The sequence below is a fragment of the Oreochromis niloticus genome, linkage group LG16 (genome assembly GCF_001858045.2).
Source record: "Oreochromis niloticus isolate F11D_XX linkage group LG16, O_niloticus_UMD_NMBU, whole genome shotgun sequence".
NCBI classification, from domain to species: domain Eukaryota; kingdom Metazoa; phylum Chordata; class Actinopteri; order Cichliformes; family Cichlidae; genus Oreochromis; species Oreochromis niloticus.
Genome location: NC_031987.2, coordinates 9,815,985 through 9,829,091, shown reverse-complemented (window position 1 = coordinate 9,829,091; position 13,107 = coordinate 9,815,985). Strand labels below are relative to the sequence as shown.

Sequence of the window (13,107 nt, the reverse complement as noted above, 5' to 3'; positions counted from 1 at the left end):
TTTGCATGAGTATCGTTTAAGTTAACGAACAGATAATTTAGACTTTGTCCAATATGTACACTTTGATGTAACAGGTGTTGCTTACCTTTACATTCTGTTGGACCGGTTCTCTGCTTGCCTCGTTCCATGACCCCATGATTAGGCCGAATTTGTCTCTCTCAGCCATTTTGGATCCGGGTCAAGGGCACCAATTATCGACCCCAATTCTTCACGTCTGGCTTCCACGACCCGAAGGTCGTCTCCTGTTGTTATCATCTAGCAGCACAAACATGAGCTACATTCTCTGAAAAGTCTCCACTAAAGCTCCTCTTTGTCACAGTTTAATGTCACCAAGCAGTCTAATGACCTCAACCACAGTATATAAACCCTCATAGCTGGCCTTTAATATTACCCTTAATATTACACTTTAATATATTCTTATTTTCCTCCTGGACTTAAATAAATTAGTCTCATTGTTTCTTAAATGCTTACAGAGAATTGTTACTCCTGAACTGCCATGTGTTTATAATACTTCTACTTTTTTGCAGGATTAGTTACCAATATGTGTGAAAAGTTAACCAGCCATCATTGATTATCAGGAACATTTAAGGTGAGACTGAATAATTTCTCTCGTGATAAATAAAAACGATCAATTAAATTTTAATTACTGTAATACAGTTCATATTCCTCTATTGCTGATATTTCTCTTTAAATTATTTTGTAGTATCACTAACTTATATTTGTGAAAAAGGAAGCAGTACTGTCATGGCAGATCAAGGTGAAATGAAGGTAAGTAAAAATTGGAAAATGTTTTCATTAAACTGCCAACTTTAATGGTAAATGGACTGATTCTTATATAGCGCTTTTCTACTCTCGGAGTACTCAAAGCGCTCTATACAACATGCCACATTCACCCCCATTCTCACAAGCACTTTATCTACACTTAGTGCTATCTAACTACATTCACACACATTCATACTCCGATGAATGCATCGGAGAGCAACTTGGGGTTAGTATCTTGCCCAAGGATACTTGACATGAAGACTGGAGGAGCCATGGATCGAACCACCAACCTTCCGATCAGTAGGTGACCTGCTCTACCTCCTGAGCTACAGCCACCCTTTAATAAAACAAATGTTAAGAAATGAGCTTTTATAAATTAAAACATGGGGTTGATGTTTTTCACTAGATATATTTAGTAAATATTGAACTGTGTAATAATTAATTTAGAAATTAGGAATGTTAAATGGACTTTATATTTCACTGCCATGAGGATGATCTTTCATCAGTCATACAAGATTGGAGTTAGGGGTGGGCGATATAAACGATATACGATAGAAACGATATAAATTTGGCCAACGATAGAGATTTTGACTATATCGCGATAGCGCATGTTGATGATGTCATCAAGCTGCGCCTGTTTTGGTCGAAAGCATCGCAGCGGCTAAAACCATTATCATCTGCAAATTATGCCGGGCGACAGTCATAGCAAAGAGATGAAGCACTTTTGAAATATGGGGAAAGCCAAAAACTGCGCTTCCTCCACTTCCGTAACATTGATTCATTAATGTTGAATTCTCTCGCAGCTGTTCTATTCCCATGTTGTTGCAGTATATTAATAACTAACCTCGTATTGTGGATGAATAATCTCAGTTGTTCTCCTGACTGAAGTTTGAAACCGTGTATAACATACTGCTATGCGATTGCATTTGTCCCTAACCACCAGAACCCCTCACGTTAACTTTTATCGAGTGGAAAAAAAGTTGGCGTTCATCCTCCAGCTTCACTGTGCTAATGTTATGCTAACATAGCTGTGTCGCTAGCAATCACGTAGCACAACATTATATACCAGGTAGTCCAACTTCAGTAACCCTACAAACGCCACTGCTGTTTAGTTTTCTGTCTTCATTTATGTTGGAAGCGGTAGCAGAGCTGTACGTTTTAACTAGTTTCAAAAATCTCTCAGTCAGAACATGGTCTGAAATGTTTAGGTGTAAACTAGCAAGCTAACTTCCTGTTAACTTCTAACTCCGTTAAATTTAATAAATTCTGTTTTCATGGATGCATGGATGTTAAACTTAATTGTTACACCCGATAAAGCAGCAACGCTGATGATTTAATTAAAGATGAAAGATGAAAGAATTTAGAATTTAACTCTTAGTGTTCGTTTGACTTTGGGACCTGAAGTAGACGGAGTTTTGGACCCAGATTACTCCGCGAAGCTCCTCACTACGGCAGCCGTAATACTCTGACAATCCATTAAGCAGTGCGGCTTACCAAAGTTGTACTAAAACATTTTTTAACAGATTTCTGCACGCCAAAATCGGTTCGAGGTCAGTAAGCACAACCAGAATTCATACATAAGGCACACTCTCGATTTTTGAGAAAATTAAAGAATTTTAAGTGTGCCTTATAGTGTGGAAAATACGTTATACAGAAGAAAAGAATATATCGCGATATATATCGTTACCGCACATGCTTCAAATTATATCGCGATAGGAATTTTAGGTCATATCGCCCAGCCCTAATTGGAGTAAAGATCAGATGATACAATCAGCTAAACTTCATAATCACTGCACACTTATTTATGTAGTGACTTAAACTTAAACATAAAAATAAGAAAACTAACTTTTTATTTTAGACTCAAGAGGAGGATCTGTCCCCTGACATCAAGAATTGGAGCAAACATCAAGTGAGACAATGGGCTCTCCAGTTGGATGGTGTGGATGACAAAGTTGCTGAAATATTATTTAATCAAGACATCAATGGCCGTAGTCTTCTTCTTTTAAATACAACAGACTTGACTGCAACTGGTGTCACTTTGGGACCAGCTAAGCTTCTCATTCATGCCAGAGATGAAGTTGTGAAATTTAAAAAAGAAGAGCCAGTAGGCTCTAAAAACCAGCCTGGAGAACTGCGCAAGCCGTATCCATTTGATAAACACCACGATACATCCAGATACATGGAGAGCAGCATTCTTGATGTTACAGAATCAGGTGCCTCAGATTTGATTGAACCCTGCCACGAGTACAAAGCTTTCACCAGCACAACAGAAGAAACTAAAATGAAGAAGTTCACATTTGAGGTCATTCGCTTTGCAGCTGCTTGCATGAACAGCCGCACCAACGGCACCATACATTTTGGAATAGGAGACAAACCAGACTTCACCCACGGTCAAGTGTTGGGAGTGGTTGTTGAGGACAGACAGGCTTTTGCAAATGAACTAAAATCTGCCATTGATGGGTATTTTGAATATAAACATAAACAAGCTGCTCAGACATGCGTCAGACATCCTCGATTTGTTGAAGTTCTCAACAAGAACATGACATCATCTGACAAATGTGTCATAGAAGTCGACGTTGTTCCAGAGACTACGATCTGTGAAGAAAACAGCTACCACACATACACCATAAAAAAGGGCAAGAAAAAAGGCAAAAGTAAAGAAACTGAATTAGAACCATCAAAGTGTTTCTTTATCCGTGATGGTGGTAGCAGTACAAATCTTCTTGCGCAACCAAACAAGCGAGAGTACAAGCAGTTTCTAGAAAGTATGGCTCAGCGATCACAACGCCGGAAAAAGGCAGAAGAGAAGCACCTCAGTGTGATAAAAAACAGCACTCAGGGCTCTAGACTCAGTCACATGATCACTGGTGGCTCTCTGTCTTTAGATAAATCAAATGTTGAGCAGTATGTGATAATAACTAACAAGTCACACCCAAGTCAGTTAGATTATCTAAAATTTCTTGTAGATCTGAACCCAACAGCTGTGTTGGACTTTGATCCAGAATCAGCTAAAGAGGGATTAGAGCAATATTTTGACCAGCAGAGCCCAGTAAATGTTCATTTACCGGCACGATATAAAATCACAGAAGGAGTTGAAGACATTGCGAACAAGTTGAGATTAACTCAAAACACCAGCTGGGTGTTCTGCAATGGAGGCATTGAGGATGAGTCACCCTCAGACATTGACCAGTGGTTAATGGATAAGGGAGCCTCCGTCAGAGATGTGATTTCCTTCTTGTGTCGCAAAGATGTCCTTCCAAACAAGAGGTTCCTCGTCATTTTTTTAATTTTATCAAGAGTGAGTGAGAAGATGGACCCCCTTGTGGAGACTTTCAGTACATTCTGGCAGGAGCTCAGAGGCACAGATCAGATCCTTTGCGTATGTGACAATGACAAAGCATTCAACTCCTGGAGAGACTTAATTGAGGCTCGATGTGGAATCGACATCTCAGGTAGATGCATACATGATCTCAGCTTTGCAGAAGTCAATGGCACTATCCTTAGTCTTTGGTCAGAAAATCGCAGATCCAGTCGTTTCCTACCGTGTGGTGGGGGAAGCAAAGTGCTATTTGAGAAGAAAGTGGAGCAAAGTCTGAATACGTTAGATGTCCTTTGTGTGAACCAATGTGAAGGAGGAAATGAGGAAAATTTTCTGATAGAACAGAACTTCTCCAAGGGTGGAAAGTTAACGTGGTGGAATTTCTATTTCTCGGAGCAGACCGGATCCACGCCGTTTATCAAACGAGACCACTTTGACTACATCAAGGATACAATCATGCCTGATTTATGCTCCCAGAGAAAAACCTGTGTGTTCTTTAACCTCGTGCATGTACCTGGATGTGGTGGGACAACTTTGGCCATGCACATATTGTGGTCTCTCCGGAACACATTTCGTTGTGCTGTCCTCAGGAACAACAATGCTGACTTTGCTGAAGTAGCCAGTCAGGTGACCAAACTTCTCATGTATAAACATCAAGGGCAGCTGCCACGTGTCCCTGTTTTGCTGATGATAGATGACTTTGAAAATATGGAAAAAGTATTTGACTTGCAGCAGCTCATTGAAAAAGAATGCAAAGAGAAAAAAATTCAGTCTAAGTCTGCGCAGGTGGTTCTTTTGAACTGCATGAAATCAGAGTCTTTTGACCAGACCGGACAAGCTGCAGATACTGTATTCATTGGAAATAATCTCTCTGAGAGGGAACAGAAACTGTTTGAGGTAAAAGTAGTCGAAATTGAGACAACTTACAATACACACAGTTACAGCAAGACTGCAGACACAAAATCCCGAGGCTTTCATTATTATATCTGGAAACTTTTGTCGGGTCTGTGTTAGAGCCCACTCACACCTGGACAGGGGAAAAGGCACGGTCAGGATCCTGTTTCTTGACTTTTCCAGTGCCTTTAATACCATCCGGCCCTGTATGCTCCAGGAAAAACTGAACAGGATGCAGGTGGACCCCTGCCTGGTCGCTTGGATCTCAGACTACCTCACTGACAGACCACAGTACGTCAGGCTGAAGGACATCATGTCTGACACTGTGGTCAGCAGCACAGGAGCACCACAGGGAACTGTGCTGTCCCCTCTTCCCTTCACCCTGTACACCTCTGACTTCTGCTACAACTCTGAATTATGCCATATTCAGAAGTTTGCAGACGACACAGCCATCATGGGGTGTATCTGGGATGATCAGGAAGAGGAGTACAGAAGTCTGGTGAGGAACTTTGTCACATTGAGTCACACAAACCACCTGCAACTCAACACCTCAAAGACCAAGGAACTGGTTGTGGACTTCGGGAGGTCCAGAGCAGGTCCACTGCCAGTTCAGATAGAGGGTGAGGAGGTGGAGGTGGTCAACAAGTACAAGTACCTCGGGCTGTGGGTGGACAACAAACTGGACTGGTCATGCAACACAGAGCACCTGTATAAAAAAGCCCCAAGCCGACTGTACTTCCTCAGGAGGCTGAGGTCTTTTAACATCTGCAGGAAGCTCCTGAGGATGTTTTACCAGTCGGTGGTTGCTGGAGTACTTTTCTATGCTGTGGTGTGCTGGGGGAGCAGCACAGCAAAGAAGGACTCATCCAGGCTGGAAAAACTGTTCAGGAAGGCTGGCTCTGTGGTCGACATGAAGCTGGACACTCTGGTGACAGTGGCAGAGAAAAGGACTCTAAAAAAGTTGCTGGAGAGAGGAGGGGCGTGTCTGGTAGCCATGTGAAGACATGTTGTACAGGGCTCCTCAATGGACTAACTTTTTTCATAATTCCACTGCTCCAAAACTAACGAACTTTTAATAACAGTACGATAACACGCCCGTGTGCTGCTCTGAGGCACTTTTTACATCTTCAAAGCTACGTTGTACGAAATATGAGCAAAACTAGATCGGGGAAAGAGAAAAGCCTCGGACCATGCTGAGGACAGACCGGAGGCACCACCCCCTGACATGAGTGAGATTATGAGAGCGATTGCTAGCTCTGAAAAGAGGATACTGGACCGTATCGATTCAAGCACGAAAGATTTAAATAATAAAATAGACACAATCAAAGAAGATCTGGAGAAGCAAGAGACCCGTTTGGAAAGTGTTGAATTTGGTTTGAATACTTATTCAGACCGGACAGTGGAGTTGGAAAACGAGGTTAGCAAGCTGAAATCGGACATTGCTAAGTTGACCAGCAAGTTGGACGACATCGAGGGGCGACAACGCCGGTGCAATGCACGCATTGTAGGGGTGAAGGAGGGCTTTGAAAACACCGGGAAACCCACGGCAGTTATTGCTACAATGCTGAAAGACATACTGGGCCTTGATTTTACTCCGATGATGGACCGCGCTCATCGAAGCTTGGGTCAACAGGGAAACTCCCCCAGGGCAATCGTGGTGAAGTTTCACTATTACCAAGAGAAGGAAGAGGTGTTCCGAAGGGCCGCCAAGTCGCAGCCGTTGCTGCTGCAGGACATGAAGATAAGCATTTTTCCTGATTTTACAGCAATGGTGGCAAAGAAACGAGCTGCTTTTATGGAGGCTTAACGTTTGCTCCGAGGCTGCACTGGCGTTACGTTTGGACTTTTGTTTCCAGCTGTTCTCCGCATCACTTCACCTACGAGACAGGACAATCGTTTCACCGACCCAGCGGCTGCAATAGACTATCAAAAAAGACTTACTACGGCCGTGAGAGGTACAGGCAAGTGAGAAGAGATAAGTTGGACTTCACATGTGCGATTGTTTGAACTCAAGGGACATAGTTATACGTCGGTGTTGGGGAGAAGTCAAGTAATTAATTGGGCCATATTCATAAAAGGCCGGAAGGTATAATAATTTTGATTTAATTTATTATTATTATTATTGCTGTTATTCTGGGGCATTTGATTAGAATAAACATGGGGAAAGGAAAATATAAGTTTTGGAGTTTTGTTTAGTTATTAAATGTTATATATTTGCCCAGTTGAGGGGCTGTTTGAGGGTTAACAGTATGTTTAGTCACTGTGCTATCCTAGCCTGGAGGGTTGCGATCTCAGGGATAATAGTAGATCAGCATGGGGTTTTGAGGCTCGTTTTATTTATTTATTTATTTATTTTTCCCTTTTTTTTTTTTCTTTCTTCTCTTTCTCCCCTCTTTTTTTTGGGGGGGGGGGGTCCAGAGGTTGGGACACATTTTTTCTGCACCTGCATTTTGGTACCTGAATGGCAAGCTCGCAAAGTCATCTGCCTCTTCGTTTTATAAGCTGGACAAATAATGTAACCTCTGACATTTTTCAGCTTGGTAGAGGCTGCAGGCAAGGCTGTAGTTTATCTCCCTATCTTTTCAACTTAGTAATTGAACCTTTAGCTATCGCTCTTAGGGAGGACGGTCAGGTTGCCGGAATCTCTAGGGACGGGACAGTGCACAAAGTATCATTGCATGCAGACGATTTATTGCTGTATATATCTAATCCAATGGCATCAATCCCTAAATTGCTCAAGGTATTAGACCACTTCGGACGCATATCTGGATACAAATTGAACTATTCAAAAAGCCTACTGTTCCCTAACCCTAACCCTAACATAGAGCAAGATTTCTCTGCCTTCCCTTTTAAATTAGAAAAAGAAACGTTTAAATATTTGGGAATAAATATAACCCGCACAATGAACGAGTTGCGGATTCATAATTTTGACACTTTGTTAGAACAAACATCACAAGATTTTAAAAAATCGGCAACACTTCCAATCTCATTAGCAGGCAGAATAAATATAGTTAAAATGGCAGTCTTACCAAAATTTCTCTATGTTTTCCAAATGGTTCCTGTTTTTATAACCAAATCAAGTTTCAAAGATTTAGACAGATTAATAGCAACATTTATTTGGAAAAATTCAAATCCCAGAATAGAAAAAACATATTTGGAAGTACCAAAAGAGGCTGGCGAGCTAGGGTTGCCAAATTTTATCTTTTACTACTGGGCGGCTAATATTACCAAATTATTGCACTGGAAATATGTTTATGAAAATAGCGAGGGTGAGGCTTGGGTAAAAATGGAACTGATGTCTAATCCATTTCCCCTCCTAACCTCATCCCTAGCTCTAAATCAAAAACAGAAAATAACAAATCCAGTTGTAAGAACATCTGTTAAAATATGGCTTCAATTCAGAAGGCACTTCTGTTTGCAACAGGTTAGTAATTTTTTCCCTGTTGCTTTTAACCCTTTTTTTTGCCATCCATTTCAGATAAAGCATTCCAAATTTGGCATAATAATGGTTTGAAGATTTTTTACAATTTAATTTCAGGAGAAACTTTTAACACCTTTGATGCTCTGATGAGAGATTACAATATACCAACCTCACATATGTTTAGATACCTGCAAATACGAAGTTTTGCAAAAACTTTGTTTCCTTCTTTCCCCTACCTACCTCCTAAAAATCAAGTGGATACCATTTTGGAAATGGATCCTTTTTGCAAAAGGAGAATCTCCGTCATATACAAACTGATACAGAGCTTAAGGCCTATTACTTGGGAAAAAACTAAAAATAATTGGGAAAAAGACATTGGGGTGGATTTATCTGATGATGAGTGGAGATCTTGTTTGAATCGTATACATACTTCCTCCCTTTGCATTCGCCATGGTTTAATTCAGTTTAAAATTCTTCATCGTCTTCATTATACAAGAGAGAAGCTTTCAAAATTTTTCCCAGAAGCCGATCCTGCCTGTCCCAGGTCTGGACATAATCCAGCAAATGAGGGTCACATGATGTGGTCTTGTCCGAACCTGGATAATTACTGGGGAAATATATTTAAAGTATTATCTCATATCAGTGCACAGAATTTAGTGCTTGATTTCCGCATTCCGAGTTATGCCATCTCAATACAGAATTAGTAAATCTCAGGAAAATGCCATAGCATTTGCTACATTGCTTGCTAGTAGACTTTTCCACTGGAAGTCTGATAAGGCTCCTTCATACATACAATGGTTAAAGGAGGTGTTTTTCTTTTTACCACTGGAAAAACTTAGATACAGAGTTCTCTCATCATAACAAAAATTCTCTGCGACTTGGAACCCATTTATTGACTATATAAAAACATATTTTCCAGATGTGTAACATATATTTTTTGTTTGTTTTGTTCTGTTTCTCTTTACATGAGCCTCGGGTGGGGAGGGAGGGGGGGTTTCTTTTTGTTGTTGTTGTTTTTTTTGTGTGTGTATAATCGCAACGTTTTCATTATGTATTGTGACCATGATTTGTGAAAAAAATTAATTTAAATAGAATTTAAAAAAAAAAAAGAAGAAAAAAAAAATTGCTGGACATTATGGACAATGCTGGGCATCCTCTGCACACGGCCATAAACAACCAGAGGAGTCTGTTCAGTGACAGGTTGCTTCTCCCAAAGACAAGAACCAACAGACTTAAAAACTCCTTTGTCCCAAACGCCATCAAACTGTTTAACTCCTCTCTGGAGGGGAGAGGGAGGGGAAACAGGAGGACAAAGGAGGGGGGAACAACTAAGCTGTAGTGCCTCTTCACTTCACTGTGCAATACTTTTTGTGCAATACTTTTTGTTAATAGTCAAGGGTGCAATAGACTTCAATACTTGAAATGTGCAATTCCCTTGTATTCTTATTCCTATTTATTCTATTTATCCCTTTCGTATATTTTATTTACCCAAGAAAGGGTCTCCAGTATGAAGAGTTGGACAGCACCAGGGGCCCGACATGGTTCACGCCTATTGGCTGAAGAAGCTGACTGCACTCCACGAGCGTCTGGCAGCACAAATGAACCAGATGCTAGTTAACGAGAGACACCCGGAATGGCTAACCGAAGGTCAGACGGTCCTGATCCCCAAGGACCCCAAGAAGGGACCGGTCCCATCCAACTACCGACCAATAACCTGCCTCAGTACTACATGGAAGCTCCTGTCAGGCATCATATCGGCTAAGATGAACAGGCACATGGGTCAATACATGAGCGGGGCACAGAAAGGGATTGGCAAGAATACCAGAGGCGCAAAACACCAGCTACTGGTAGACAGAACAGTAAGCCGAGACTGCAAGACCAGACCTGTGCAACCTGTGCACAGCCTGGATTGATTACAAGAAGGCCTATGACTCAATGCCCCACAGCTGGATACTGGAATGCCTAGAATTGTACAAGATCAACAGGACCCTAAGAGCCTTCATCAGGAACTCAATGGGGATGTGGCGTACAACACTAGAGGCCAACTCCAAGCCCATAGCACAAGTCACCATCAAGTGCGGGATCTACCAAGGAGATGCTCTGTCCCCACTGCTGTTCTGCATAGGCCTGAACCCCCTCAGTGAGATCATTAACAAGACTGGCTATGGATACCGACTACGAAACGGAGCGGTTGTCAGCCACCTCCTGTACATGGATGACATCAAGCTGTATGCCAAGAGTGAACGAGACATCGATTCACTGATCCACACTACCAGGCTATACAGCAATGACATTGGAATGTCGTTCGGACTGGAGAAGTGTAGTCGGATGGTAACAAAGAGAGGGAAGGTAGTCAGAACTGAGGGGATTGAACTACCAGAAGGTAACATTGCAGACATAGAGGACAGTTACAAGTACCTGGGGATCCCGCAGGCGAATGGGAACCATGAAGAGGCCGCTAGGAAAGCTGCAACCACCAAGTACCTCCAGAGGGTCAGGCAAGTCCTGAGGAGTCAGCTGAACGGTAAGAACAAGATCCGGGCCATCAACACCTATGCCCTGCCCGTGATCAGGTACCCTGCTGGGGTAATAGGCTGGCCAAAGGAGGAGATAGAAGCCACTGACATAAAGACAAGAAAGCTCCTGACCATGCATGGAGGGTTTCACCCCAAGTCCAGCACCCTGAGGCTGTACGCTAAGCGGAAGGAAGGAGGCCGGGGACTGGTGAGTGTCAGCACCACAGTCCAGGATGAGACAACAAACATCCACGAATACATCACGAAGATGGCCCCAACTGACAGCGTGCTCAGTGAATACCTCAGGCAGCAGAAACCCAAGAAAGAGGAGGAAGGCGAGGAACCATCATGGAAGGACAGGCCCCTGCACGGTATGTACCACCGGCAGATAGAGGAGGTGGCTGATATCCAGAAATCCTACCAGTGGCTGGACAAAGCTGGACTGAAAGACAGCACAGAGGCACTAATCCTGGCAGCACAGGAACAAGCACTGAGCACAAGATCCATAGAGGCTGGGGTCTATCACACCAGGCAAGACCCCAGGTGCAGGCTGTGTAAAGATGCCCCTGAGACAATCCAGCACATAACAGCAGGGTGCAAGATGCTAGCAGGCAGGGCATACATGGAGCGCCATAACCAAGTGGCCGGCATAGTATACAGAAACATCTGTGCCGAGTATGGCCTGGAAGTTCCGAGGTCAAAATGGGAGACGCCCCCAAGGGTGGTGGAGAATGACCGGGCTAAGATCCTGTGGGACTTCCAGATACAGACGGACAAAATGGTGGTGGCTAACCAACCGGACATAGTGGTGGTAGACAAACAGAAGAAGACAGCCGTAGGGATTGATGTAGCGGTTCCGAATGACAGCAACATCAGAAAGAAGGAACACGAGAAGCTGGAGAAATACCAAGGGCTCAGAGAAGAGCTCGAGAGGATGTGGAGGGTGAAGGTAACGGTGGTCCCCGTGGTAATCGGAGCACTAGGTGCGGTGACTCCCAAGCTAGGTGAGTGGCTCCAGCAGATCCCGGGAACAACATCGGAGATCTCTGTCCAGAAGAGCGCAGTCCTGGGAACAGCTAAGATACTGCGCAGGACCCTCAAGCTCCCAGGCCTCTGGTAGAGGACCCGAGCTTGAAGGATAAACCGCCTGCAGGGGCGAGATGGGTGTTTTTTTTGTTTTTTTTTTTATAGATATATATAGATATATATTACGTTCTGTAACTTCTGTTGGTGCTGTGCTATTGGAAACTGAATTTCCCAGAGGAACCCACCTGAAGGATTAATAAAGTTTTATCTTATCTCTTCTTTTCTTTGCAAGCTCCTTTGACTTACAAGAATGCTAAAACATTGAATGGTTTAATGATCATGAAGAAGAACTTTAAGCTAGGACACATGAGCGGACACATAGTGCACCCTTGCCTTTTCGTTAATGTCTACTGCCGTTGGGTCTCTGTGACTGTCAAAATTGAAATGTGTTTGGAAAAATTATCTATTTTAACCAGTTGTTCAGTTTGGGATAAGCACAGAAAAAATTCCATATTTGAATAGTCGTCGTCTTTGGCTTATATGTGGCTATGATTTCCTGTGTACTTTACATGAATGATACTTGTATTTTTGTTATTGTTGCAAAAATAGGGGTGGGGGGTTGTCATACAAAAGCAATGTATATATATATATATAATATGTATATAATGTATATAACACATCGAGCAATGTGTTATATCAATATTTGTACTGTAGCTCACAAGTAACTGTATACGTGTTAAAAATAAGTTTAACTGTTACTGGTTGTCAGGTTTTAGGTTATATGAGTAAAAGTGATATATGATGGATTTAATAATATAGTTACATCTATTTTATGTACATTTATATTTAAATTGTGTACTTTTGTACTACTACATTTTTAAAAAATGATTATTTGACAACTAAGTTGTATATTAACCTGTCTGGCGTTTGAAATTCCGACACTTGACGTTTTATCATTTTGTCTTATATTACTTATGCAGTTTTGTTTAAACAGCATGATTTGTTTTTTGTTTTCCATGTAAAGGTTAGCACTGAGTTTTATATCCATAATCACATACTGTGTATGCTACCATTGTATGAAGTTTATTATCTTACTTATCAATCAATCAATTAAGGCTTTATTCGCCACGTGCAGGTTGCCCTGCAGTGAAATGGGACCCCCCCCGACC

General features: G+C 42.1%; 1 protein-coding gene across 2 annotated transcripts in view; it reads left to right on the top strand.

Moving 5' to 3' along the window:
* LOC102077564 (sterile alpha motif domain-containing protein 9) overlaps positions 1-13,107 on the top strand; it is a 37,115-nt gene that overhangs the window by 7,747 nt on the left and 16,261 nt on the right. Inside the window, exons 2-3 of one of the 2 annotated variants that reach the window (XM_019352600.2) lie at positions 528-589; positions 731-768. In XM_019352600.2, coding sequence (XP_019208145.1) covers positions 745-768 — 24 coding nt within the window. In that variant the 5' untranslated portion in view covers positions 528-589; positions 731-744. Of the gene's footprint in view, positions 1-527; positions 590-703; positions 769-13,107 lie in introns of both variants that reach the window. The other variant, XM_019352599.2, reaches the window with a different exon arrangement.